The sequence below is a fragment of the Talpa occidentalis genome, unplaced genomic scaffold (assembly GCF_014898055.3).
Source record: "Talpa occidentalis isolate TD23 unplaced genomic scaffold, MPIMG_talOcc4v2.1 talOcc4.12, whole genome shotgun sequence".
Taxonomy (NCBI): Eukaryota; Metazoa; Chordata; class Mammalia; order Eulipotyphla; family Talpidae; genus Talpa; species Talpa occidentalis.
Window position 1 is genome coordinate 87,114,353 of NW_023601212.1, and position 27,477 is coordinate 87,141,829.

Below are 27,477 nucleotides of genomic sequence, written 5' to 3' on the forward strand. Positions count from 1 at the left end.
AACTACAGGGATAGAGTAGGTAGGAAGGAAAAGGAAACCAGAGGTGAACCCAGCTCCTGGCAAGCTTTCCTCTTGAGCTGCTGCTGCTCCTGAGAAACACTGCTGCCAGGCTGGGAAAATGAACAGAGCTGGCGACAGACTCAGGGTTACAGTCTGAAAGTCAGAGTGACTGGACATAGCTAGGAGTGAAGGGCACAGCGAGCTTAACAATGTGGGGGAAATTCAAACTACTATTGACTGTAAAAAATGATGATGATGATAATGATGTCTAGTGAGGTTTAAAATCTAAAGAGAATTAAAAAGTGTGACAATAATAGCATTTAAGTTGGGAGGGGAGAAGAGTTACAGAGTTGTAAGGTCCTTCTGCTGAATAAGAAGTGGTAAATTGTTAATTTAAAGTAGATTCTAATAAGTCAGGAATGCATGTTGCAATCTGTGGTAATGACTAAAGGAATAATAAAAGAATGTATAACTAACAAGCTAATTGAGAGGAAAAAAAGAATACAAAATAATCAGTTCAAAAGAGGATAAGGAAGGAGAGGAAGAAAAACATAAAACAGGCAGAACAAATAAAAAGCAAACAATAAGATAGTAGATTTAAACTCAAATATATCAGCAATTACATTAAACATAAATGGACGAAATGTGCCCATTAAAACACAGAGATTGTTAGGGGATAAAAATAAAAACCAATTACATGCTGCTCACCAGAGACAAACCTCAATAGAAGGAAGAAGTGAGTTTGAAAGTAGAAGGATTAAAAAAAACCTGAACCATGTGACCAATGACCCAAAGAAAGCTGGTAGACTTCAGGGAAAAAGAGAGACTTCAGGAACAAAAGAGAGTCAAGCAACACGGGGTGATAAACTGTTCGATTCACCAGGAAGACAGAAGAAGGCTGGTTTTTGTATGCCCCCCAAAGACAGCCCACCCCAAATATAAATAAAGTGTGTCCAGCAGTCCATTCAAGGTTGCCTGGAAGAGGGTGAGCTGGTTTGTGATTGATTTTGTGGTTTTCTCAGGATGACTCAGGTGCCTTGTGCCCTGGAGATGTGACTGTCCATTGCCCTCAGCATAATGTTGGTATTTAAAAGCACACCTTTTTCCTATAACCCAGACTCTAAAAAAATCCACTGCTTCATCTGGGGTTTGACCCCAAAGCCCTGATTGCTTCCACCTTGGAGGAGAGACTCTGGGACTTACTGAGAGGTGGTCTATCTGTTGGGAGTAGTCCATGGAGAGCCATATACGCTGCACTTCACCATCAATCTGAGGGATTTCCGAGGGTAGCTTGGATCACCTGCCCTTTTGGGAACCTTTAGAGCTTAATCCCTGTGTGACATGTGGCCCCACAGTGAGGGTGCTGACAATGTGGTGGCTTTCAACTTTCTTTTCTTTGAATGTGGCTTATGTAGGAGCCAAGTATATTTAACAGATAAAGTCTGAGCTCCAAACATATTCAAGCTGAGGATTCAGAAACTTGACAGTGTCCTCTTTAGAGAAACTGATGGCGGTGACAAGCCCAGGAACCCCCAGAAACTGGGACAGAGGCTGGGGACAGAATCTTCCTTGGTGCCTCCAGAAGGAATAAGACCCTGCTGACACAACACCTTGATCTAGGACTTGGAGCCTGTGGAAGTCAGAGACAATAAATTTCTGTTATTTAAGCCGCCCAGACTGTGGTACTTTGTTGTGGCAGCTCTAGGAAATGAATACAGTATTCAGGATTTTAGTTGACACATGGCTTCACTTTAAAAATAATAGTTGTATTAATAAGCATTAGAAAGAATATAACAAATGGCTCAAACCTGTGATTTTTAGGCATGTTACTGCCTAGGACTAGGTAGAGGCGGGATATAATGAGCAAGTAACAGTTTTGTCGGCACAGGAGGAGCTGGGGAATGCAGTAGTTAAGAGCTGAGGACTTGCAGCCAGGCTTTCAAATACTGGCTTCCACACTTACTGTGTGACCTTGGACAGATTCCTTAACCTCTCTGTGCTGTGGTTTCCCCCTGCACACTGGTATTGAAGATAGCAGTGCCTGGATGATTAAGGCAAGATTACCAAACACAGTCTGGGGGCTGGTTGAGGGCTCTGTACGTGCTGGCTCTTCATGTTATGACTCAGATGTGGAAATACATGCAGGAGGGAGGTCTCAGGGAGCCCAGCAGGATGGTAGGGAAGGGAGTTGGACACCATTGTGCCACTCCACTCCACCAGGGGCTCTGGAGGGTTTCCCTTCCCAATGCCACACCACTCTGGGCTTCATTTTGCTCTCTTTTTATTTTTTTAAAGATTCACTCATCTATGCACACAAGTACTGGGGCACAGGCCAGAGGTGCAGGGGGTGAGAGGATCCACTAGAGACAGAGGGGGAACAGAACAGGCAGACCGACCAAAATACACTGCTGAGGGGCGCAGCGGGTGAGCCAGGAGAGGTCCGCTGTGCCACATGGGTAGCTCCCTGGCAGGGGAATTGAACTTGTACTGCAGTAGCTGCAGACAGCCTCAGGCTGTGCCTCAAACCCCCACCCCTACCCCCCTGGTGCCACCAGGGAGGCCCTGGGCTTCATTTCTTTTAACTATTTCTTTTGGAGGAACTTTCTGCAAAGCAATTTTTAATTTATTTTTTACACAGAGTGAAGACACACCAGCAGTGTAAACTGGGGGCTTGTCAAATTGCACTGTGGTCAGAGGGGTCAGCTCAGGGGGGAGATTGTCACCCACAGTTGCCGCTTTGTGTTGGAGCACAAGAGCCGACGTGGCCCAGCTTCACTGTGTCCCGTGGCCCCTCCGCTCTCCTTCTCACTTCCCAGCTCGCCAAGTGACCCAAGCTGATAGGTGTAAAATTCACCAGATTTTTCTGACGCCTTACATAATGACACCTTCTTCTTCACCCCTACCAACCATTTCTGTTTACAAATGTGACACCTCTTTAACCCTATCAGCTGCAGTAATCTTGACATGACCTTGACTCACCCTTGCCTCCCCTAGGCACCATGCAGGCCTCTTCCCAGGCTCTGGCTTTTGCCAAGAGGTCCCCAGGAGCCAGTTTGGTCACAATTCTGCCCTTTAGATTCTGGCTTTTGATGGAGGTGAGATGTCGGCAACTCCCCCACCAGTTTGGACTCCCCCACCAGTTTGCTGCAACCCAGGGAGGCAGGATGCAGATCACAGACCCCTCACCCTCATGTGTGGCTTGCCAGACACAGATCCCCAGCTCTGGGCACTTGGGCTTCATGAACGGCTCTGGCTAGAAGCACAGAGCCAGCTGGCATGCCAGGGGCCCCACAGCACTGCCAAGTCTTTGCTGTCCTGCCCCATCAAGGCCACTCTCCACCATTCAGGTTTCTGTCCCAGGTTGTTCTGGACAAAAAAATCCATAACCACTCCTATGCCTACAAAGTCCGATGACTCTGGAATCCAGCCTCGGGGTAGCGAGCAGAGATGAGGCACCTTCCTCTCCATGCTGAGCAATTGCCTCTCCCTGGACACCCCACATCCCCCTGGCTCTGGACAGGCCATCCTCCGTGCACCAGCCAGAGGAGCCTGATGAAATGTAAACCATATCATGGCAGCCCTTCCCACAAAGCTACAGTCCCTCTTCTGCTCTTACCTGCTCTGCCCTGGCCAGCCTCTGCAGCCTCACTCAGCTGCCCTCCCCTCACTTGCTGTGCTCCAGCCTCCAGCTTCTTTTTCATTCTTGAGCTAACTGAGCAGCTCTTTTTTATCGCAGGGCCTCTGCCAGGCTTTCCCCTCCACAAAGGGCATCAATCAGGTCTCAGCTCAGACACCTCCTCTAACTGGCTGCCCAGCCAGCACCCAGTCACCACCCATCTTTATATCTGTTCATTTACCTGTCAAATATCCCTGCCTATTAAAATATAAACACCATGAAAGCAGGGGTGATGCGCTGCCCTTTGGGTCACCAGGACCGAGACCAGCGCTGGCACACAGTGGGTGCTCAAAAGATAGGTTTCTTGTGAGGCCAAAGAAGACAACACCTGTTGCCTTGCCTGGAACCCCATCTAGGACCAGACTGGACTGGGGTAGAGTGTGCCCTGACCTGCAGCCCCAGGCCCTGCCTCTCCTGCTGGCCTTACCCAAGGCCCAGGGTACATGCCCAGGTTGCTCACTGCCAGCCTCTGACTGCCTCTGGACCTTCCAGTCTCAGGGGTGACCCATCCTCGCTCCCTTCAAAGTACTCACAGCCACTCTTCATCACTTGCTAGCTAAAATGCCTTGTCTTGCAGCAGTCCGTCTTTACCCCCAGTTGGCTTTTGGGATTTTGTAAGCGGTCCTGCCCACTGTCTCTCAGCTGACTCTCCCCCCAAAGTTCTGTCTCAGGTCTCTGCTGGCAGCCAGATCTGGCATCTGAGTCTGGCACCCAGAACCTCTGAGTCAGAGTGCTGGAGTATCAACACCCCCAGGAACAGGCTGCACCTCCAGAGTAGGGGCATGGTGGGGAGGAGGGGGAGATGTGGAGGCTGGTCCTGAGTGCGCTGCCCCCTGAGGTCACCAGCAGGTGGGGTTCATACATCCAGGGAACTTGCTCACTGATGAAGCCAGTTTGGGTGCCTTGCCTTGCCTGTCCCTGCCAGGCACCACCTTCTAGATAAATGACTTGTTCTTGAATCTTTATCTCTGAGTCTACTTCTGGGGAATCCAGGCCGGGACAATATTTACAAGGCACAAAGCAAATGCTCAGTAAGTAGTAGCTGTTGTTGTTCTTTCCTCCTCCACCTCCCATCTGCCCTGAGCGGTCTTAGGCCTCTGTTCAGAGTGTGCAGATCTAAATCTCGAGTTGTGACTGTTTGCGGGGGAGGTACTAGTTCCCACCACTGCTCTCCCAGCAGGTCACAGTCCCTCCTGCTTCCCGGTGAACCTGGGTGGAGAATACGGAGGGGGGTCAGGCCCCTGGCTCAGACCGTTGTTTGTGGCAAAGCGGGCTGGCTGGGGCTGGATTTTGCCTGAGGAGCTTCAGGGTACCAAATTCTTGGGACACCAATGTGCTTAAACTCTCTGAGGTCCTTGGTGTCACAGAAACCAGCACAAGCAAGACGTGTGCAAGACGTCACGCCAGGCACGGTTTTCAAGCCAGGATGTGAGCCAGGCTGATTCACCTGCAACCTGTGGTGTGCGCAGTCTGCTGGGTCGGGTCATGGCAGTGGGATGGCCCAGGGTTGGAGGCCAACATCTGGCACCTTCCAGCTGTGGTGTCACCTTACTTCCTCATCATGAAGTGGGACAATCACAGAACCGGCCTCAAAGGTGAGTTGTATGTGCATATGTTACTCATGGGTATACATTTATTAGAATTTGCATATAATATAGGTGCTGTAAGGAAAATATAGCACCTATATTTTATATAGGTTCTTAGAGGGGTGTCTGGCTCATAGTAAGGACTCGATGGATATAACCACTCATTTCATTAGAAGAGCGCCAGGCTGGCTTTCACTGTACACTCTTGTACATTTACAAGTTAGCACCACTGGTACCTATTATTACCCATATAAAGAGAACAACTTACTTTAAAAGTAAACATAAAAATAAAATAAATTTTTAAGAATAACCACATCTTGGTTATAGAATCAAAACGTAGCTTTGATGGGTAATTTATGTGTCCACCTAACTAGAGCCCGGATATTTGGGCAAATATTTTTCTGGATATTTCTAAGAGGGGGTTTTTGGATGAGACTGTCATTTTAACAGGTCAAATAAAGCAGATTGCCCTCTGTAATGTGCGTGGGCCTCGTCCAGTCAGTTGAAGGCCTGAACAGAACAGAAAGACTGACTTTGAGCTGAGTATGACAGAATTCTTCACCAGGCTGACTCTAGGCTTCACCTGCAATCTTCTCCAGTCTGCCAGTTCATCCAGCAGGTTGGTCAGGGCAGCTTCCATAATTGCAAAGACCCATTCCTTCTGAGCCCTCTCACTCCACAGCCACATGTTTATATATCTATTATATAGATAGTCTATAGATAGCCTAACATATACATATAGTCTAACATAGACTATACATACACTAATGTGTATATTTTATATATGTGACTATGATACATTTGCTAAAGGCTAGTACAGGCCTTGGCGAGGAGGGTAAGGAAGCCAGGACTCCTCCATCATCACATCCCATGGAGAGTGGCCCAAGATGGGCCCAACTCTGCTCAGGGCCCCCCAGAACACTTACTTGAGCATGTCTTCTCCTGGTCTGAGAACACAGCCGGTAGCTGGGGACTCAAATTTGGCTCAGGTTTACTGGGAATGAAGACCTCAGCATTGTCCTTCCGCTTAGCAGACAAATTCCTTTCCTTTTTACTACCTGTAGGAAAACCATTGTTTAGATGTCAAACACTGAGCGCAAGCAGAGGCGGGACATTTACTCAGGCATCGGCTCACTCATTCATTTGACAAACGTTTACTGAGCCCCCACTCTGCCAGGCGCTGAACTAGTTGAGGATTGGAAGCATGCATCACGTGGCCAATGAGTCAAGTTAGCTGAGGTGGCTGTGTTCCAAGCACCACATTTTGGTGAATAAGTGAAATATTCTAGAACATACATTTTTTCAAATGTGAACATTTTTACACTGGGACAGAACTCATAAGTAATGGGGTTTAGGGTTAATTGGCACTTTAATAAGGACTCAATACACATTGGCAATTATTACTATATGTGTATTAATTATTATTCTTTACAGGCTGATTGTCTAGCTTCTCTGCCAGAATGTGAGCGCCACAGGAGACAGGACTGGGTCTGCCTGTCCCTGCACAGGGCCTGGGGCATGATGTACACCCAGTGAACGAATGATTTAGTCAACAGTCCAGAACCAGGCATAACTTTTCAGGTTTCTACTGATTGTTCCTGAGTAAATACTCAGGATCAGTTTAGGACTCCAATCCCATGCAGGGGTCTAGAGAGACCTAACAACAGGCCCTGCTGGTGGGAGTCTGTCTCCTGCTGGGCTGGAGAAGTGGACAGGGGCCGTGGATGAAAGGGAGCAGAAGCAAGTGGCAGCAGGAGGCAGAGGCCACCCCGCTGCCCGGGTAGCCCCTGCCTGGGGCTGACACCACCCTGGCTAGTATGGGCCTGCTGAGCAATCTAATTGTTAAAAATGTAAAATGTCAAGAAAGTGACATTCTTGCTTTGCGATGTATGCTTTGGCATCAGTCACTCTCAAACTATGCCCCTGCCTGGCATCCAACTGTTCTCCTTCTGAGGCCTGGTGCTTCCCATCGTAAGTGACTATCATGGTCCCCAACTCCCGCCCAGCTCTTTCCTCCCTCCCCGCCAGTGGCTCCACTCTGCTCCTGGGTGTGAAGACCCCACCTGAGACGACACCAAGACAAAGGCAGGCAGAGGCTGGAGGAAGGGAGCGCAGGGCAAGTCAAGGGAAGGGGCATGGGGTGGGAAGAGGAAGGCAGAGAAGGGGAGGAGAGACATGAGTCCTGCTACAGCCTTGGACTTCTCGGTTACACCAGCTGTAAATGGTCCCTCTGGCGTAGGTCAGCTGGCATAAGCCAGTGGGCATGTGACATGCTAGACTCCCCACGGTGCCTGGGACAGGCCACAGCTAGTGTCGGGCACTCACCAGCTGAATCTCGGGGGCATGTGGAGGCCTTCGGGAGCCTTTGCCTCTTACAGTCAGCAGAGACCTGAGCAAAGCACTTCCCCAGTTTGTGAGACAGTCCCCTCTACCCAAAGCTGAGGTCAAAGCGCCACTGAAGGTCATGCGCTACAATCTGATGTAGACACCGAAGGCAAAGAAACACGGCGGAGCTTACTTTTTGAAGCGGGGTTGAATTCCAGCATCACGAGGGTGTCCAGCCCCCGGGGAGGGTGTCCTGTCTCTTGGTTCTCGGGAACCCTCTTCTGCACCGAGTCCCCACTGGAAATAGGGGGCTCCTCGCTGGGATGGCCCACCAGCACCTGCTCCTCGGGCTCGGGCTCCGAGAGGACATCTTCTTCAATGGAGTCAGACTCGTCGCTGGAACTGGCCTTTTGTTTCTGTTGCAGATTTACACTCAGCTCTAAGCTTTTTCTCAGTTCCTGTCAAACAGAGACGAAAAAGAAAATGTGGTACTTTGAGAAAAATCATTTGAAAATAGATCATTAGAACCAAGGAACTACTCCCACCAAACAAACATTTGCCAAAATCATCTCCTTCCAATCACTTTGAAGATGAGCGAACAACGAGACAAACAAGCACAACTCTGGACAGAGCAGCATGACAGTATTAACCGATGTGCACAAGCCACAAAGAATGTGCATGCATGTGCGTGCGTGCGTGTGTGTGTGTGTGTGTGTGTGTTTGTGAGTGATTTCAATTTCAATTCCACTTTTCATCACCAACCCTGATGTGACTACAGGGCTGGAACTTTCAGTGCCACACCCCCCACCTCGACCTCCAGGGACCATCGCGGAGCAATGCCCCAACTCCAGCCAGGAGTCCTATAACTCAAGCTGACTCTGACAAGCTACCCGCAGGCAGCACCAGATTCCACAGGAAGCCTCAGTCCCCCAAGGCTGGCCCCCTACTTCAATGCCAATCGCAAGCCCTCACCTGTGCGTCTAACCGACAGGCTATAAATCAAAGGTTTCTACGAACCCCTCCTTGAGTTCAATTAATTTGCTAGAGCAGCTCACAGCACCCTGGGAATCTGTTTACTCACTGGCATGCCGATTTATTATAAAGAATATTAAGGGATATGAATCAACATCCAGATGAAGCAATACATGGGCAGGGGGTAGTATCCCTCTAGTGAGCTTCTGTTGCTATAGAGTTTAGGGTCTGGTGCAGGGACATTTGGATGCCTCTGGTTCACCAACATTTGGAATCCATTTTTTTGGGAGGGTTTAGAGTAAGTACATACTCACCGCTGGCATTTAAAAAAATAGCAGCAAAGCCTTCTAATTGAGTGTACTGAGATGATCCAGGCAGCCTTCTGAGGCCTACAAAGTCTGATGGTAGTGGCCATTTGGAGGGTCAACAGATTTACTGCCCCTCCAAGGGAAACAGGAGTTCCTGCCTGGCCTGATGTTTAGCAGCAATTTCAGTAACTGTGAAACTAGCAACCCTTTGCAGTGAAATATTGTCCTGTTTACAAAACATTTTCAATCTCCCCTCTCATTACCGCATCACAACAACCCTGCAGGATGGCTGGGGTAGGCCCCGTGATAACATGAACTCTGTTACAACACGACAGGCTATAGGTTCCTATGCTCGGTCCAACCCCCACTCTCAAATGGGATCAGCTTCAGTGCTTATATTCTGTGGAGAGGGAGGCAAGGCCAGGTGAGAAAGCAGGATGCAAATCCCCTTCTGCATACCCAGTGCTCTTGCCCTCTCTCTGTGGCAGGAAGGCATATAATGGCTGCTTCCTAGGAGATTCCCAAGTAGGAGACAGCTGTTGCTGTTTGGGAATTCTCAACCAATCCCAAGGTCCAGAATCATCCCTGCACATGACTAAAACAGAGTGGACACTGACCACTGTCAGTTCCAGGAAGGAAATGGACAGGGCACTAGGGTTGTAGAGCCCATGGTCAGTTGAGCAGACTCCCTCCAGCTTCCTCACTACCTTTACAGTGCTGCAACTCCATATTTTAAGTGACTAAATTTTTGGAGTCCCCCCCAAACTAAGGAACTGAGGCCTACCCTAGGGCCTTGTCTGACTTGTCACAGTGATTAAGTAGCAGAGTTATGGCTTGCACGCTCAGCTGCTGCTCCTGCTCCTTCTAGGTTATCCAAGTGTAAAGGGAAGCTCTTGCATTCTGCTGTGGCCAGTCAATGGGGAAGACCATGTGGGGATTACCATGGTTAATCTAGCCACGCCTGTGGGCCTACTCAGGGGGCTGTGTTCAGGCCGAGGTAAAAAAGGGGAGCAAGACAGGCCAACCTCAGACAACCAATGCAGATAGAAAATCAATAGGGCCATTCCAGATGTGGCCAGGGCTGTGAAGGACAGAACCTGTCTGGATGATGGGGCAGAGAGGGTCCCTGTTGGAAGCTGGTCAGGGAAGCTAGGTGATAAAGAATTGTCCAGTGCATATCAGGCAGGAAGAAGAGTGCAGGCAAAGGCCAGGAGGCAGCCGGGCCTGGAGAGGGCAGGGAGCAGGAAGGTCACATGGGACAGGGCTCTGTAGGTCTTGGATTTCGTGTTTTGAACAATGACAGGCCACAGAGTTAATGCTGAGCAGAGACACAGCATTAACTGACTTCTGCTTTGAAGATGGCTATAGCTGTTGGATGCCAAGTGGATTTTGAGAGGTGGCACCAGGGTGGAAACAGGATGCACAGCTGCAGCTGCAGAGAAGCAGGTGAGCAATGAAGGTGGCAGCAGAGATGGGGATGGGAGATGCCTTGAGATGTGTTTGGGAGGCAGAGATGCCAGAAATGACTGACTAGAAATTAACAATGTTAAACAATATGCATACCCTTTGACCCATCTCCTCTAGGAAATATACTTCAGCCTCAAGTATATAAAGATCGTCAAGACATCATTTATAATAAAGAATGATTCAACTGTTCCCCAATAAGAGATGGGCCAGGTTGCTGAGAGAGCAGGTGTCAGGCGGCCCTGGCAGAAAGTGAGGAAGATCGCGCACACGTACCTGGAAGGACCTCCAGATACATGTGCAGGTAAAAAGAAACATGTTGGAAAATGTGCCCACCATATGAAGCCAATTTTAAAAATAATGTTTCTATGCCCTCATGTCCATGATTGTGCAGAAGTGTAGATAAACAGCCCGGGGTTCCCAAACTATTAACAATGTTCCCCTGCAGGCAACATAATGGGGATTCTTTTCTGCCTTAATTTTTTACTATAAACATATTTCCAATTTTGTCATTAGAAACAGTGATATATTTACATTTATGTTTAAATCCTGTCTCTCATTCCCTCAAATAAGTGAAATCAGCGGGGGTAGGGACAGTGGTGTGGAGGACCCTGGGGAGCCAGTTGTCCAAAAATCACTACCTCCAGTGATATTAAAAATCACTGTTGGGCCTCCCCTAGTGGCGCAGCAGTTGAGTGCTGCGCTGCGAAGGTGCCCACAGCTTCTGCAGCACCGGTTCGATCCCTGGCTGCTGGTGAGGGTCCCACATGGCGCGCAGACCTCTCCTGCCATGCCCACTGCTCCCCTCAGCAGTGTATTTCGTCACTCTGCCTGTTCTACTCTCCGCTCTGGCTCTGGTGAATTCTCTCACCCTCCCGCACTTCTGACTGTACCCAGTGCTTGTATAAATAAATAAATAAATCTTTAAAAAAAAAGTCACTGTTAAGGGCCTCCCTGGTGGTGCACTGGGTTGAGCACAGCGCTGTGAAGCTGTCTGCAGCCTCTGCAGTGCGGTTCAATTCCCAGCTGGCCAGGGAGATACCCACATGGCACAGCAGACCTCTCTCTCCTGTCTTGCCCACTGCTCCCCTCAGCAGTGTATTTCAGTCAGTCTGCCTGTTCTGTTCCCCACTGTTTCTGGTGAACGCTTCCATGCCTCTGGCCTGTACCCCAGTTCTTGTATAAACAAATAAATCTTTTTTAAAAAATCACTGTTAATTTCTAAGCCCTGCAACATATCTTGTCCCCAAAAGAGTGACTCAGAAAGCAGCAAACAGCAGCACTGGCCTCTGGAAGATAATGGAGTGTGTCTATCTAACTTAGTGTTTCCAGTCAAGTGGGAAGATTTACAAACTACAGGCCAAGGAGCTCAACAGGAAGAAACTTGGGGACTCTAGACCCATGAGCCCCTCTTGGAAATAAGCTCCCAGATGACAAAATCCAAACAATGAAAAGTGAAGTCAACATAAAGAGCGCAGACTGGGGTTGTATGAAAGGTCTAATGGTGAACGCCGAAGCCACTTAGAGATTGAGTCAATTCTAGACCCTTGTGCACATCGTTATGGGCCAAAATGGAATGTTTCAGCCCCGAGCTGGGTTAACAAAAACAAGGAGGGCAGGCAGTGTGGACACACCCTGGGCCTCGTGTTCCAGAGCAGGCAGTCAGTTCAGATCCATCTCAAATGGAAACAGAAATGACCACTCTGGCCTCTCCATATTTTTTCATATCTATTTAACTGATGAGGTATTCTTAAGAAATGATATTTCTCATGACAAAGGAAATTGAATTTCAATAATTTCCCCGTTTCGATTTGATTTCTTTTCATGCTGTCGAGTTAATATAAATTTAAATGCCATGGCCACGTTTAGAAAATATGTATGCCTTGCTGGTATCTCCTGCACAAAAGAAAAGAACACATTGTCTACACTGGGTGCACAAGCATCAGGAACTGAGGCCCTTCTAATGAGCTGTTTCTAATGCCCATGTGACCCCAAACCATCTGTTCCAGGGGCAACGTGATGATGAACTGAGTAACAATTCCCTCTGGAGAAAGCAGTTCAAAACCTTTCCATCTGGAAAGATGAGGGTCTTGGGTTGGTGGCTTTGAAAGTCAACCTGTGGCTATTTCAAAGGGATACCATGCTTGGGGGAGCTACCAGTTGCTTTGAAGCTGTCATCCAGAAATTTCTTAGAAATCTTTGCTTTGCTTTAAAACCTTGTTAGATGCAATTTTAATGTTCAGTGTTTAAAATGTTCATTTCAAGCCCTTTTAGCTGAGAGCCCTCTGCTTGGAGGCGGGGCTGTAGGTAGAGAGGGGACCGGGGGCAGCACATGATCTCCCAGCTGGAGAACCAAGAAGGGAGTGGAGGGAGGAAGGGATGGGCTCCAGAGTACCAACTACCAGGCAACCAGGGTTTGATGGTCAGAGGGTTAGTGTTGTCCATGCCTGATCTGCCTCTTTCTGGAACTAGGAAAAGCACCAGAGGACATACAGTATGAAATACTTGCAATAACAGTAACAAGAGCTGTGGTCGCGGCAGCAGCAATTTCCAGTTGACAAGCCTCGTCAGATAGCAAGCACCAGGCTGTCCACCCTAGGCACCATGTCTCATGGCATCCCCAGTGGAGAGCCTTACTGTATAGACCCAGGGCACTGGTGTACCAGCCCAAGCTGAACGGATGATTGATCCAAAGTCCAGGCTCTTCGCCACATGCCCCCATTCATTCCCTGCCTGGCACCAATGTGTTGGAAGCAAGTGGTCTCCAGAGCCGTATGAAAGTCAGGTGCTCAGTGACTCTGCCCGGGCTCCCAAGGAACTGATGAAACCTGCATGTAAGAGTTTTTGACACAAAGCTGCCTTGAGGCCACTAACCTAGTGGTAAAGGGTGTGTAAGTGTTAGTGAATGGACCATTAAACCTCTAACTGCACTTTGAAGGGGGAACAGCTAGGTCAATGCCCTGGGCCTGGGTTCTGGGCCCGACTCGAGTCTTCCTATGTCTCCAAACAAGAGGCCCTCACCTCTAAAGTGGACAATGGGCCCTGACAACCCAACAAGGTTGTTGAAGGGACACAATGAGATAATAGCTGTGAATCAGTGTTTCGTGATTGCCTTAACAGAAGTCTAGTTTCTACAGAAAATATAAAATTGAGATGACAGCATATTCTTCTTTATTTCTCAGACTACTGATTTTGCCTGCAAAAAGATTGGATGTTTAGACTGTGATGCCTCAATGGACACTTAAAGACGGTCCTCAACAAGAGGCAGCAGTCTCTGGGGTAGAGGTCACTGATGTGCAGCCAATACTCCCAGCTCGCCAAACACCTCTTCCTTAGTCAGCAGTTTAATAAAATTGGGATTTGAATGCCTTTAGCTTGGTATGCACCAGTAGTTGCAATAATCCCATGAACACCTACTGTCTCCTATGAGCCACTGTATATATTTCTATTAGCCTTACCCTGAATTGATGAGTTAACTAATTTGTTCTTTTTTCATTCATTTACTTATTCTACAAATACTTGTTGTTGGATATATTTGTCCCCATGTAAGAAAAACTGACTGCAAAGTAACAGGCATAGTTTGATGAACACGATAGAGTCCCCGTCCTCAGGGAATTTATAATCTGGCAACAAAGACAGCCATTTCAGGGCCTCCCCAGTGGCGCAGCGGTTGAGCGCTGGGTTACAAAGCTGCCCGCAGCCTCTGCAGCGCCGCTTCGATCCCCGGCTGCTCCCCAGCCACCAGAGGAGGGTCCCACATGGCGCGCAGACCTCTCCTGCCGCCAGCTGCTCCCCTCAGCAGTGTACTTCGTCAGTCTGCCTGTTCTGTTCCCCGCTCTGGCTCTGGTGAATTCTCTCACCCTCCCGTGCTTCTGACTGTACCCAGTGCATGTATAAACAAAACAAACAAACAAATAAATAAAAATCATAAATAAATAAAAATACATGTCTCTTTAAAAAAAATAAATAAAGACAGCCATTTCATTGGAAATTCAAGTATAATGAGTGTCAAAATCCCAAACCTAAGACTTGTCAGCCTGCACCTCTACTTGGTGCCTCCTAGACCACAAACATCACAGAATAAAGTGACTTGAGACTACACTGTATATTTTCAAAATCATATTCTCTTATACCTATTATGATGGACTCATGGCTAGAAAAATCTGTGCAATGTTTGGGTTTTTCTGATGCTTTCTTACTGCCCTCATTCAATCTTGCATTTTCTTTTAATACTTTGCATTCACAGTATCATTTATTTATGAGGTACCTTAATGTTCAGCATCCACTGTCCATTATTATGAAAAATCATCCTTATCTTAGGAGGTAGAGTAATGTAAGGCAAAGAGAATGGTTTCAAGAAGCAGAAGAGCTCTGGAGACTGCTTTACCATTTCCTGGCTGGGAGGCCCTGGGCAAACCCTTCAACATCAGTGTGCAGGGGCTGCCTCACCCTAAAATCACAAACCAATTAGAAATGGGAGCAGGGGACTGGCTGAAGGGTCAACAAGAAATTGGATAGGAACAATGGAATAGAGACCAAATGACACAAAATGTTGCTGGACTAGGAACTCTCATACCTGGAAAGAAGGCTAAGGCAAACAGTTTTCAGGTGCAGGTTGTGCCCCAAGCTGCAATCACCTGGGTCAGGTTACATCAAACAAAACAGGCAGAGGAAGTAGGATTCTCAAACACAAAGACAGGCAACCAAGAATGACCAAACATTTGGGGAAAATCAACATCCTGAAAGATAGGCACTACATCTAATTAACAAAAGAACTAATACTCAATGAAAAAGACTTAATAGGATAAACAGAGGAACACTGTAGAATATAGAAATTTAATATCCCTAAAGAGATTGAGAGGACATTTCATTGATAAACAACAACAAACAGATAGAGATCTTAAATGCTTTATTTTATTACCATTTTTTAAAAGATAAAGCAAATAGCAGGAAGAAATAAAAGGTGGCTAGTTAAGTATGCTAGAAAATCAATCCAAATAACTTAATAGAAATAGTACAAAAAGATATAAAAGTATGAAGGAAAAATTAAGAGACTTAAAGGATAGATCTGGGTCAATATTGTCCAAAAGAAGTTCCACAGGATAGAATACAAACAATAAAAACAGCAACAACAATAATAATACATGAAAACATTCTAGTGCTAAAGAAAGACACACATCTTCAGAGTGAAAGGCCCACCAACTGTTTTAACTGGGAGAAAGATATTGACACAAATATATTGATATTCACATGAATAAAAGAGACAATCTTCAGAATAGATCATGACTATGCACTCAAAAATGACAGAGATTTGAAATATATAAAGAAAAATAGAGAAATATAAGGGAAAAATGACAAGTTCACAGAAATCAACCACACTGAATAGACAAAAATTAAGGAGGAATCTATTACAGTGATTTGCTACTGAGCATAAGAATTTCTTGGAAGGCCTATTAAAAATACAGATTCTAAGTACTCCATGCTCCCCTCCCAGACCCTAGTTCTGCATCTTTGAGTGGGGTAAGAAAATTCACATTTTTAATAAGTGATTATTAAAATATCAAAGTATTTTAATAAGTGATTTTAACCCTGGTGATTCTGATATAAATGTTCTGCAACCATACCGGGATATCTATAATCACTGAGTTAAATAACACAATTGATATCTTGATTTAATATATACATTAAGAACCATAAACTAAAAAGAGAATGATTATTCTTTTGAAATACCATGGAGCATTCATAAACATGATCTGGCAGACAAACAAGACCTCAAAAACTTTCAAGAAACAGAGAGTAAACAAACCATTCTTATATATGTGTAAAATTAGGAATTAACACAAAAATCTAGCAAAAAACAGACAAAAAACTATTTTCTTAGAACATCTGTATAAACTCTTCTATATGAAGAGGAGAATAAAAACCCTAAAAATCACAAACCAATTGGAAATAAATGACATAGCACACATAGCAAAGTTTGTAGAATAAGAATAAAGTGGTATTTAGAGGAAAATTTATAGCCTTAAAATTCATATATTAGAAAACAAGATGAAAATAAATTAATTAAATGTTTAACTTCAGAAATCAGGTTAAGGGATGGGGGAGAAGCAGTAAATTAAACCAAAATGTTTTGGGGAATAATCAAGATAAAAGTAAAATAAATAAATAAATGATGAAATAAAGTATTCTAACTCAATAAAACTAAAAGCTGGGCATGATCTGGCTGGGTAGGTAGAGAGAGCTTATCATATTTTACTCAGTTTACTTGTGAATAGTTTGAATCCTTTCTGAAGAGGAAGCATTCATGTCTTAGATGTTATATAAAATAATATAACAATACCTAAGAAATTGTAAGTGGGCTATAAATGCAAGAAATAAAAAAGATTCATGCCAATAACGATTCAGAAGTCATCCTTCATTGTCTTTGATATTTAAAAAGATGAAAAAACTAAGATTTAAAAAGATGCTTTAGTGAGTCAGATACCATCCTGTGTCCTCACTTACAGAAACACTCTATCGGGTGAAGAGGTCACTGCATCTCTGGATCTGCATTTTATGGGCATTTAGTGCTTGTTCAGCAACTTTCCACATGAATCATTCATGCTCATCACCAGATTATTCTTGTTCAGCTGGCCTGGTACTGTTTCACTCACCTGCCCAGGGGCCTGCCTAATGTCATCAGCCAGTCTATCTTTTCATCTGAATTGTCCATCTGGGCTTCTCTGAGTATATTCAAGACACCATGCCTTTGATGGTTCTGGGTTCCAGAGGGGCTAACTCAAATACCACTGGGAAGGAGAAAGACCTCTTTCTCCTCTCTCATCAGTAATCAACAAGAAAAGAGATGTCTTTCTTCTTCCCAGCAGTACTTGCTCATGACATTTAAAATATTTATTTTAATTAGTGCCATGTGTCAGAAATCCCAATATTTCAGGATCCAAACTACATCTCCCAAAATCAATCTTCTACCTCATGCAGCACACAAAAAAATCATTGTCAGATTACATGTCCTGATTCATAGTTTGGAAAATATTGTCACTGTAATTATAACTTTCTGATGTGATGACTGAACTCAGCTTATGTGGGCGTGTCAGAGTGTCTAGTCAACATCTATACCACTCCCTCACCCTTTGATTCAATCAATCAATTATTCAATTCACTTGCTTAACAAAGATTTATTTGCAAACTAACTCTATGCTAGGCACTTTTCTAGGGATCAGAAACATAGCACATACAGTGCGTCAAGAAGCTTAGATCTGGGTCGCAGGCGGGGCGAGGGAGTGGTGTTTCAAGCCAAGATATGTAGCTTATGAAAGCCTACCAAAATTGTCCTTGGATGAATTGGGGTTCCAAGAACTATTATGCATTCTTTACTGCTGTGGATTTTGCAATATGGGGACACCGATGAACAACACCTAGGATTTATGATTTCAGAACTGTCAGGCACAGGAAATATTGGATCTATTCCCTCTTGTTGAACAGGAGGAAATAAGGATTCCACTTAGCCAAGTCCCCACAGAGTTTATGGAAGAGCCCAAATGACCCTCATCAGGTATGGTGAGCCTCAGTCACTTGTGCTTTCCACTCCCTAAAACAGAAGTCACAAACTCCAGTATCTTCAGAAGGTATAATATAGTATTAAGTGGCAATGTGAGTATCAGTGCTGCGTAATAGGGAGTGGTGGGGACCTGGGCAAACAAGAAGGAGCATACTCAGAATAAAAGTTTTTTAATTCAAAAGAAAATAGCAAAAATGATACACTAGCACAATACCAGACCAGCCAACAAAACACATCTGGGAGTAAAGTTGGTCCTTGCATTTATTGGTCCAGGCCCCCCTTTTTGAACACCTTACTCCATTCTTCACTATATTTCTCCCTTTGTCTTGAATATAAATTTTTCAAGTCATAGCTAACTTTCCAACATGCTCCTATTTTCTCTGGATTGTTTTTTCTTAAGTTTGAGATATATTTTGAACAGGATGAAAAGGAGGAAAAAAACAAACAAATAGAAAGGCTGAATATTCATTTAAATAATGCCTGAATAATACAAAATAAATTTTCTAGGTATCTAAAAATTCACCTCTTTAAGTAGTCAAGAACTTAAAGAAAATAACTCTCTATGAAAATATTTCTGAAAGATTAAGACTTCCTGTGTTCTTAAGAGTATGTTGAACATAATGTGTCTTTTCTTGATACTAATGGTGAATATTCTGGATAGAAATTGACCTGTAACACAAGAGATGCCAGGGGCTATTATGCTTTGTGTCTTCCTTTACTGTTTCTTCATCTTCCCCCACCTGAGTTTACAGTAGTGTAGGGTATGGCATCAAAGACAAGGGCAGAGTCCTCTTCCACCCCCTCTCTGACTTTTGTGAACCTTAATGGATTTTTGTTTGTGGTTTTATTTCATTTTTTACTTTACAGTTATATTATGATAATAAGATACAATATATGATGTAGAAGAGATTTTTGACGTGGAGCTTTTCAATTTTTTTTTTTGTTTTAAAGCCTCCAAATCCAGGTCACAAAGCCCAAAGTATCTCCCAAACTTTCTTTGCATTTGAAGTGGACTCGAATCTTTCGGCCTTCTGGTTCAGAATCACCCAGGGTCCTCTTTCATTAAAATTTGTGCTACCTCCTAGGTACAAATTCTGTTAACTTAAAAATCAGACCTAAATTCGGCATTTTAAACAAGTAGCCTTAGTGATTCTCGTGTATATTAAACCTTAAGATCCACAGCTCAATCCTTTGCTTAGAGTTGTGGTTCTCCAGCATTACTGTAAATGATAGTCACGTGGGTGTCTGCAAAAAGTAACCATGTCTGAGCTCAAACCCAGGATCGGAATCAGAACTTCTGGCTGGGAAGACCTGGGCTTTGTCTTTGTGTTACTTATTTAGTTTGCTTTTTATTTTTAGCTAATTGTAGATCTGACATGCTGTTTGTGAGAAACAATGCAGAGACACCCCAGGTAGCCTTCGTCCCATGTCCCTGACTGTAACATTTTGGGTAACCAGAGTACACGAGTGCTGTCAGGAAGCTGATGGCAATACAACCCACCAAGCTTTTTAAACAGATCTCCTTTTTTCTAGTTCTCTCTCCATGTCTTCCTTTGTTGGTGCTTAGCAGCATCCCGCCTCTTTGATGTGCTACCTTTTTAAAAACTTGTTATTTTGAAAAAAAAAAAAAAAAAAAAAAGTAAAACCCACAGAAAACTTATCAGAATAGTCTAATGAATCCTCCAACACCCTTCACCTACATCCACCAACTGTTAGCATTTTGTCACATTTCTCTCTCTCCTCCCATTTCTCCTTGTCAGTATGCAAACACCTATTCTTTCCTCTGGCCTGCGAATGCATTCCTTGTCGACATCCTGCCCCCTCGTGCCTACATACTGCAGCGTGTGCCTCCTGAGAACAAGCAGGATTATGTAACCACAACAGGGTTTACTGAATTTAGAACATTTAACATCAATACAAAATTATCTAATGAAACATAGTTCCCAAAACCATCCTTAAATTTATAGCAACCCTCCTACCCCCAGCCCAAGGGTAAGTAGCCTCCTTTAATGGGGAACATTCTTTCTCTGGCTCTCTGCCACTGACATGGTTGGAAATTCCGGGCCAGTGGTGTTGTAGACTGAGGCTCTGTGTGGGTCTGTCTGATTGCTTCCTCCTTGGATTTCATTTCTGAACTGCATTTTCCACCATTGTGCCCAGTATGGGTTCACTGGGGAGACAGCTGGCTGGGCGTGGACCTCTTGATCATTGTTTAACACAGTTAAGCACAGCTGATGGATGGTCACCTCTGAGCACCTTGCTCCTGGGCAGAACATCAATAATATTCAGACTGTGCCCCTAAGGACAGCTGGGCACTTTCGGAAGCAAAAACAGGTCAGTGCGATTCACAGGCTGTGACTGTTAATGCCAAGGAACAAAGAGTCGTGGGGTCTGGACCTTCAGACTGGGCTTTTCTGGGGCCGGGGTGAGCAACATCATTTCTCATTTCCTCAAACTATATACAACAGGAATGAAAACATGCAGCACTTAACTCACAGGGATAATGTAGAGATGGGTGACACATACACCACATAGTGCTCTGCCCTTCGTAAGTGCTCAAGTGAGCCTCTACTGTCGTTAAACAAAGAAATAACACCATTAAGTTAAGACTGTTGAGTGGTGTCTTAAACCTTCAGTGGGTGGGCCACAGGTTCTTTTGTGAAAGCTAAATCCTGTTGCTAATCTGAGTCATTTTCCCAGCTAGTTGGTTCTGAGAAACACTCTGGCCCTTCACGGTTAGGATGCTGAAAATCAATCTTACCATCACATCCTGAATAGTTAAGAGAATCCGTTCTTTGTCTGTACTGCTCGGTGGGTCCAGACATCCACGTGAGTTCAGAAGGGAGAAATTAAAATCGCTGAGCGTGGTGCTGATGGGAGATCTGGGGCCCTAGAGACAAACAGAACCAGGCATGGGAAAAGCAACCTAGGACTCTGAAGACCTGCTGGGCCCTCCTTCTCTTTCCTCGTCCCCAAGCCATTCTCTACTCTCACTCCAAAGCTGATCTGACCTCACCCAGGCCTGCCTGCCCAACACCACTACAGGGACACAGTGAGTAAGTGGGCCAGGCCAGAAGCATGGGCTGCTGGACCCCCTGAAACAGTGCTCTGAGCACTGCAGATGGCTGAGTGAGCGTCAGGGTGGAGAGATGGCCACACATGCTGGTGAGTAAAAAAAAAGGCGGGGGGGTTGGTTATCAGAGTGATGGAGGGCATAATCCCACTTCTGTGAAAAGAACAATAAAAAAATAGTTCTATAAAAAGACACTCTCTCTAACTTTTTATGTGAAACAGCAGAAGCACCCAGCCAATATGACTGGTCTTACAATGATTCCCCACTTTTGAAGTCTCACCCATGAAATTGATGACTACTAGAGAGATCGGCAGTGGAGCTCTGCCAGGAACGGGGTACACAGGCTGGCGCCCTGGGGCTGCTTGGCCAACGACCATGGCTCAACCACCTAATCTACACAGTGCTGACAGGTAGTTTCATTGTTTACATGCGTCAGCAAGCACAGCGACTTAAAAACACTGAATTGCAATTGTGGGAAAATATCCAATTCATTCCACTCCAGGATCCACACAAGGGAAGGAAAATCTCAGAGAAGGCACTGTAGAAGATGTTGGGCTGGCTAGGTCTTCCCATCACCTGTCACACTCTGAGGGACTGGGAAAGCAACTGAGCTCAGGAAATACCACTCACTGGGAAGGGGCCAGGACTGGAATATTCCAGGTCAGCTGTCTCCTCTCGGATCTAATGACAGACACAGTTTTTAGTCTGAATGATTACCTATCCGCCTATTCCCAGCAGTGGTCGCTGGGGCAGTGGATTATAAAAGAATTTTTATTATCTTTGTGTCATTTGAATTTTTTATATTCATTTCATACTATCAGGGCAAAAACATCTCAATAACAGACAAAATCTATACTTTGTCTCAATCATAATACTTAAATGGACCTGATAGCAGTTAAAGGGAGCCACAGCACCCACCGCGACACACGGCTCAAGGAAAGCCCACAAGACGAAACCTGGCGTTTTGATGGAAGTCTCTGGAAAGAGGTGCCCACCCTTCCCTGGAGTTGCTAAACTGCTCAATCCCAACGACGGCTTCTCCTCTCACATGAAAGAGAATCCCTCAGCTTTAGTACTTTCCTCAGAGCCCTAAGCCACCTGAGCCCTGGCCCTGGCCTTGCTGCCTCATCCTCCCCCTATCACATCCCTCCAGCCGTTGGAGCCGCCCCACTGCCTTCCTGCCTCTACTCCCTGAGCCTGGAAAGCTCACTCCCTGGCTTCCTGGGGTCTGTGTTCACATGTCAGCTTGTCAAGGGTTTACCCGCCCCTCCCCCCAGAAAGTGGCAGTCCCCACCCAACTTTCTCCAGCCCTATCACCTCCCGGCATATTCTGCATTTATTTGTTGTCTGTTCCATCCTTAGTGCCTGGCACAGTGCTGGGACCTGTGATGGGGACAGTGCACAGGGGCACACACCCCTGTCTGAGGGGCCAGCTGCTCCTGGTTCCAGCCGCCGCTTGGGTGTAAGAACGTGGCTCCCAAGTCTTCCCGTTTTCCCAGGGCAGCCGGGATTCAGAATTTGACATGGACTCAGCTGATTCTTAAATGTCAGTAATTCACGTCTTTTAAAAGCACCGTGTGAGTCAAAGGTCAAGGGCGGTGGAGGCCAACAGGTCGTGTCTGAAGCATGCCGGGCTGGGAACTCAGAGGCGCCGAGGAATTGAGGTGCACTAAGGGTATGATTGAAGGTGAAAAGGCTGGTGTGTTTCAACAGCAAAGGCCAGATGAAAAGGACACACGCAGACACGCATTGCCTTTTGCTCCATTTGCTCGGCAAACTGGGAGATGCCTGAGTGTATTTCGCCTCGTACTTCCCCCACTTTCCCTGTGCAGACGGCGCCTCTCAAGGCTCCTGCCCTTGCCGAAAACTGGCATTGCCATTTTACTCTTTCACTTAGCAGGAAAATAACTCCAAGGGGAAATTGACTGTGAAGCCTTATGGAGTGCCCCCTCAAGATGGGGAGAAAACGGAAAGAAAGGAACACAATCAAGCACTCACAGTGGAGAAAATTAAGTGCTGGCAGAACAGGGCGCTGCTGATTCAGAGCACGCACGCAGGAATGCTAATGGGGCTTAATAGCTTGTGAGGGACAGGCTGCCTGGTGTTGTAGGGAGCTGGGGTGCTTAAAAAGGGGGGGTATATATTCATTTAACAGGAGGTGCCAATGTTTGGCCAAAGTGGAAGCAGGAATGACCACGTCTCCTGCTTGAAGGGCACACAAGCACGCAGTGGTTATGTGGGATGGGGCCGGACTGGAACCGTCTGAGCTTGGCTGAAAAACAGCCTCCCACATGAGGAGAAGCTGCTGGCCGTCTGCTGGCTGATCCTGAGCTGGGGATGTTTTCGTTGATTCAAAAGTGTACATGAGCAGGGCCGGGGCAGGGGTGGGGGGTGGGGAGTGGAGGGGAGGCATGGCGGGGGAGAGGGATGTGAGGGACTTGGGTGCTAAAAGCAATAAAGTCCACAATTTTGCCTACTGTAAAATCCCAATTCTATGGACTGGGGAGGGAAACAAGGTCATTGGCTCGTTCCATTGAAAAGGACTTGGTTTTTCCAAGCAGACAAAATTTTCCAATTAACTTCCAGACTTTCTGCAGCCAGAATGTGAAACAGGGTGACCCCTTCCTCCTTGTCTGTCCTTCCTTTATGAGCAAAGGAGGAAGCGACACCCGGCAGAGGAAAGCTTCCTGGACAACACCCCCATCTCCATTATGTATTTCCATTCATAAGCACAGATTTTTGGTACAGAAGCGAGATGGGGAAGCAAGAGTGTGCATCGAGAGAGGCTACTGACTCTGCAGCCTGGGGTCCACCTGAACAAATACCCCTCTGCTAAACTGGGCAGGGACTGGCTTAATGATTTGACTTTAACCTGCTGTCTCTCAATAATCTTGCTTATAAATAACCAGGTAGATAATCTGTGCACTCGTTCTAATTATAAAAGTGACACCCCTGGAAAAAAATTCAACTCTCTTTCCCAACCCAGGCCCCACCCTGGCTCACTGTGCATTGCCTGGTCTGTCCATAGCCACCCTGCCCCCTAATCTTATTTACTCTCCCCCCTCATTCTAGCTGCGCTGCATTGTGTCCCTAAACAATCCCCAAACAGGTCTAGTCTCATTTGTGCTATGGTCCCCGCTGTCTGTAGTGTAGTCACTGCCTCACCAGCTCCTTAACCATCAGTGTCGGCTGACATGCCGTACCCCTGGGGCCCCTTCCTTCCCTCCCTGCTCTGTCTAATGCTGCCCTCTCTGTCACACCACCCCCTGTCCCATGTCCTTCTCCCGATTTCTTCACAGATGTACAAAAACCTGAAATGATCTCATTGTTTCTTTCTTGTTTTATCCTTTACTGTCTGTCTCTTCCTCTGGAACATGAGTTAAGAATAGGCCCCTTGTCAGTTTTGTTCTTTCTTTGTTACTGTGCCTGGGATAGGGCCTGGTGCTCAACAGCAGATGGCTGACAAAGGCCTGCTGAATGGAAGACTGGGGTATAATGCTGCAGCCCCAAATGTTAGAAATGGAATGACGGCCTGAGGAAGGGTGTGAAAAGCTGACGTCACCGTCGTCAGTAGCACAGGGCCATGGACTGCAGGTGTACACAGGACCCCCAGCCGCCTCCACGTGAGGTCTCTGTGCTCCAGGGGGTGCTACTCAAAATATTTAACAACAGGCACGCATACAGGTGCAAAGGTTGGGAACTGGCTCTGCGCACCTTCCTCACCTTTGGCCCTCACACCCTTACCAGATTGTCGGACCCAGGCCAATGTCACTCCCTCTAGGAAGCCTTCCTGGAGACTGGCCCTCCTGGTCCTGCCAGGCCTGGTCACACCTCTCAGCTCCTTCTCAAGATATAGGATGGCATGCCACTCCCTCTTTGGGTTAGGCACCAGCCTTACTGAACTCTGGACATGGGGTGCCTAGCAGGGCATCCTGCACCTGGTTATGGGCTCCCTGAAGTGTGGGGCAAGTGAAAGAGGGAAGAGATAACTGCTAGAAAGTGACCCTAGCCTCTGTGCAAGAGCCGAGGCCAGTCCTACCTGTGGATGATCCCCAGAGGTGTCCTTGGCCTTGACAGTCACATCCCCATCGGGCTCAAAGTCTTCAGAATAGTCCAGAGGAGGCTCGATGTGGAGCCGCGGGCCAGCTTCTGTTCTGATCTGCACAGATTTCTACACACAAAAATTCCGACTGTTTCAGATGGAGGGGAAGGAACACCTTGATCCTCCAAGGCAGGAGGGCTAGCGCTTCCAGGGTGGACGACAAGGTGGTAGGTATGTCTATGCACCACCCACCCCTAACCCTCTTGTGCCGGCTGGCTGGCTGGCTGGCTGCGTCATGCCACTTCCTTACAGTTCCTACTGCCCAAAGCGTGTTCAATAGAACTTTTTAGTAACTTTTAACATCCCTGGAGGCCCTTGCAGCTGGAGATGGTTGTGAGAGCCTGATGCAAGGGGCCAAAGGCGGTGGGGAGAGGTTGTTTCCCTGCTAGTTGGGACTCACACAGTGACACAGGACTTGTGCCCTTCACCCTCCTACCCTCCCTCCTGGTGGAAGTAGGTGGGATGTTCGAGAGCAAAGCAGCATCTCTTGAAAACAAGGATCAGGAAGAGAGTCACGTTGCTAAGGATTGCCCAGTGGGGAAGCAGGAGCCCGGATCCCTGAGGGCATCGGCCACCTATCCCAGCTGCCTGGTCTCCAAATACCTTGTTCAAATGAGAAAAATGACAGTGGCCTTTAAGCCCCAGTGGGCCTGTGTCTGTTACATGCAGCTGAGCTGGAGGCTAATTGATGGCTGGCTTCTGGGCGCTCGGCATGGTCTGTGGTTGTACCGGGTTTGCTCATGTGAGGGTAAGGGCCTGGCTTCTGCACTCTGGCAGCCGCTCGCCTCCTAGACCTCCAGTGCTTACTCCCCACGCCACCCTGGGCAAGCTGGGTGAGCCCCTGAGCACCAGTCAAAGCAGCACTAATGACACGCTCATCAGAGAACTGACTTTGAGGTGATCCAACATGATGCAGGCCAGCCTTTGGGTCAGGGACATGATACAGAGCATGGGGGTATGGGTAGGGGGCATGGGGGGCTGCATTAGTCATCTTACACTGCATCAAGTCTACACAGGTGGCAGACCTCCCTCAAGTATATGTTTTGTCTACTGTGGCCCCTGGAAGCCAGCCCAGGGCATCATCTAGCAGTCAAGTAAAGAGAGGGCCCCCCAACCCCGGCCCAAGGCTGGAGCCCCAGCTGGCTGTGTCCGGCCTGGACTTCATAGCCAGGACCAGGGTAGAGCAAGCCAGACACCCTGGGAGCAATATCACAGGAGGCCTCTCTCCCAGGAGTGGCCCCGCGTGTGGCCGGATCTGAGAGCGAGGCCTTCCTTAAACTTTCCAATCTGAGACAGAAGAGGCCCTGCAAAGCGTGCATGGGGACTGAATCTCCTGCCTGGTCGAGGGAATGTGACCTAGACCATGCATTCCCCCTGGTGCCCGGGTTGGTGCTAGAACCCCTCACCCTGGCAAGATACATCTTCCCCAAAAGCTTAGTCAACACACTATATAACCTTGACGAAGAAAATGATGCCAGGACCTTACTAACCCCACGAGACCCTCAGGGACAGGACACAGCTCCTTTCTCATCCATGGCCACAGGTCCACAGTGTTTTCCTCCCACCTCCACGCATCGTTGCTCTTACTTAATGCTGACCTGATAACCTGCGCACCTCCAAATGCTTCTGGTGCATTGGCTCACTGAGTCCTCACAGTCACCCCAGGGGCAAACAGGACACAAGGTTGGACGGCACATGCCCAAGGTCGCACAGCCAGGATGAAGCAGAGTCCAGATTCAAGCCTCTGTCAAGTGGCTTCAGCAGCCTTGCTGGGTCAGTATTTTGGGCACTGCCAGCCCTGCCCCACTGTAGCTCAGAAACAGGCCGTGGTCATATTTGGCTGTAGTTTGCTGACCCAAGCGGATCTAAACCGCCATATCGTATTGCCGCCAACAGGCTGGTGAAGTATGAGTGTCCAGCCCGGGCTACTGTGGTCTTTGGGGAGAAGGAGAAAAATTAAAGAATTTCCTGAGAGTATATAACACAAAAGGAGGCAGTGCTGGGCTACAGAGCACTGGGAGACAGATCTGGGAGAGAGAGTGTGAGACTGGAAAGGCAGCTGGGAGCCGGCCTGCTGAAGCAGCAGGAAGCAGCAGAAGGAAGGTGCTACGGGACACTTCTGTCACGAGTGATCCCAGCACTTGGCGATGCCTTCCAGCCTGTGAAGATGCCTGCCTGTTTCTGGAACTGTTTGGCTCTGCCTTCCCTTGGACTATAGACCTCGCTGCCTGGGGCTCAGGCTCCAGGTGTGGCGTCCCTGCCTCCCAGGCTTTGTCACTTTGCTCTTAGAATATCTGTTGGCATCAGCAGGGGGTGTCCATGGAGGGCAGCATGGCACAGAATACAAAAAACCTGGGACTTCCGGGCCAAAGGCCTTCTTGCCTCAAGTCAGGATGAAGCCATAAAGGCTTTG

General features: G+C 47.0%; 1 protein-coding gene across 7 annotated transcripts in view; it reads right to left on the reverse strand.

Annotated features, from left to right (window-relative positions):
• Window positions 1–27,477, reverse strand: part of KATNIP (katanin interacting protein) — a 152,991-nt gene that overhangs the window by 73,696 nt on the left and 51,818 nt on the right. For all 7 annotated transcript variants that reach the window (XM_054693784.1, XM_054693783.1, XM_054693781.1 and 4 more), the window contains exons 6-9: window positions 25,002–25,133; window positions 20,651–20,779; window positions 7,781–8,045; window positions 6,189–6,320 (exon numbers count right to left, since the gene is read on the reverse strand). In XM_054693784.1, coding sequence (XP_054549759.1) covers window positions 6,189–6,320; window positions 7,781–8,045; window positions 20,651–20,779; window positions 25,002–25,133 — 658 coding nt within the window. The remainder of the gene's footprint in view (window positions 1–6,188; window positions 6,321–7,780; window positions 8,046–20,650; window positions 20,780–25,001; window positions 25,134–27,477) is intronic.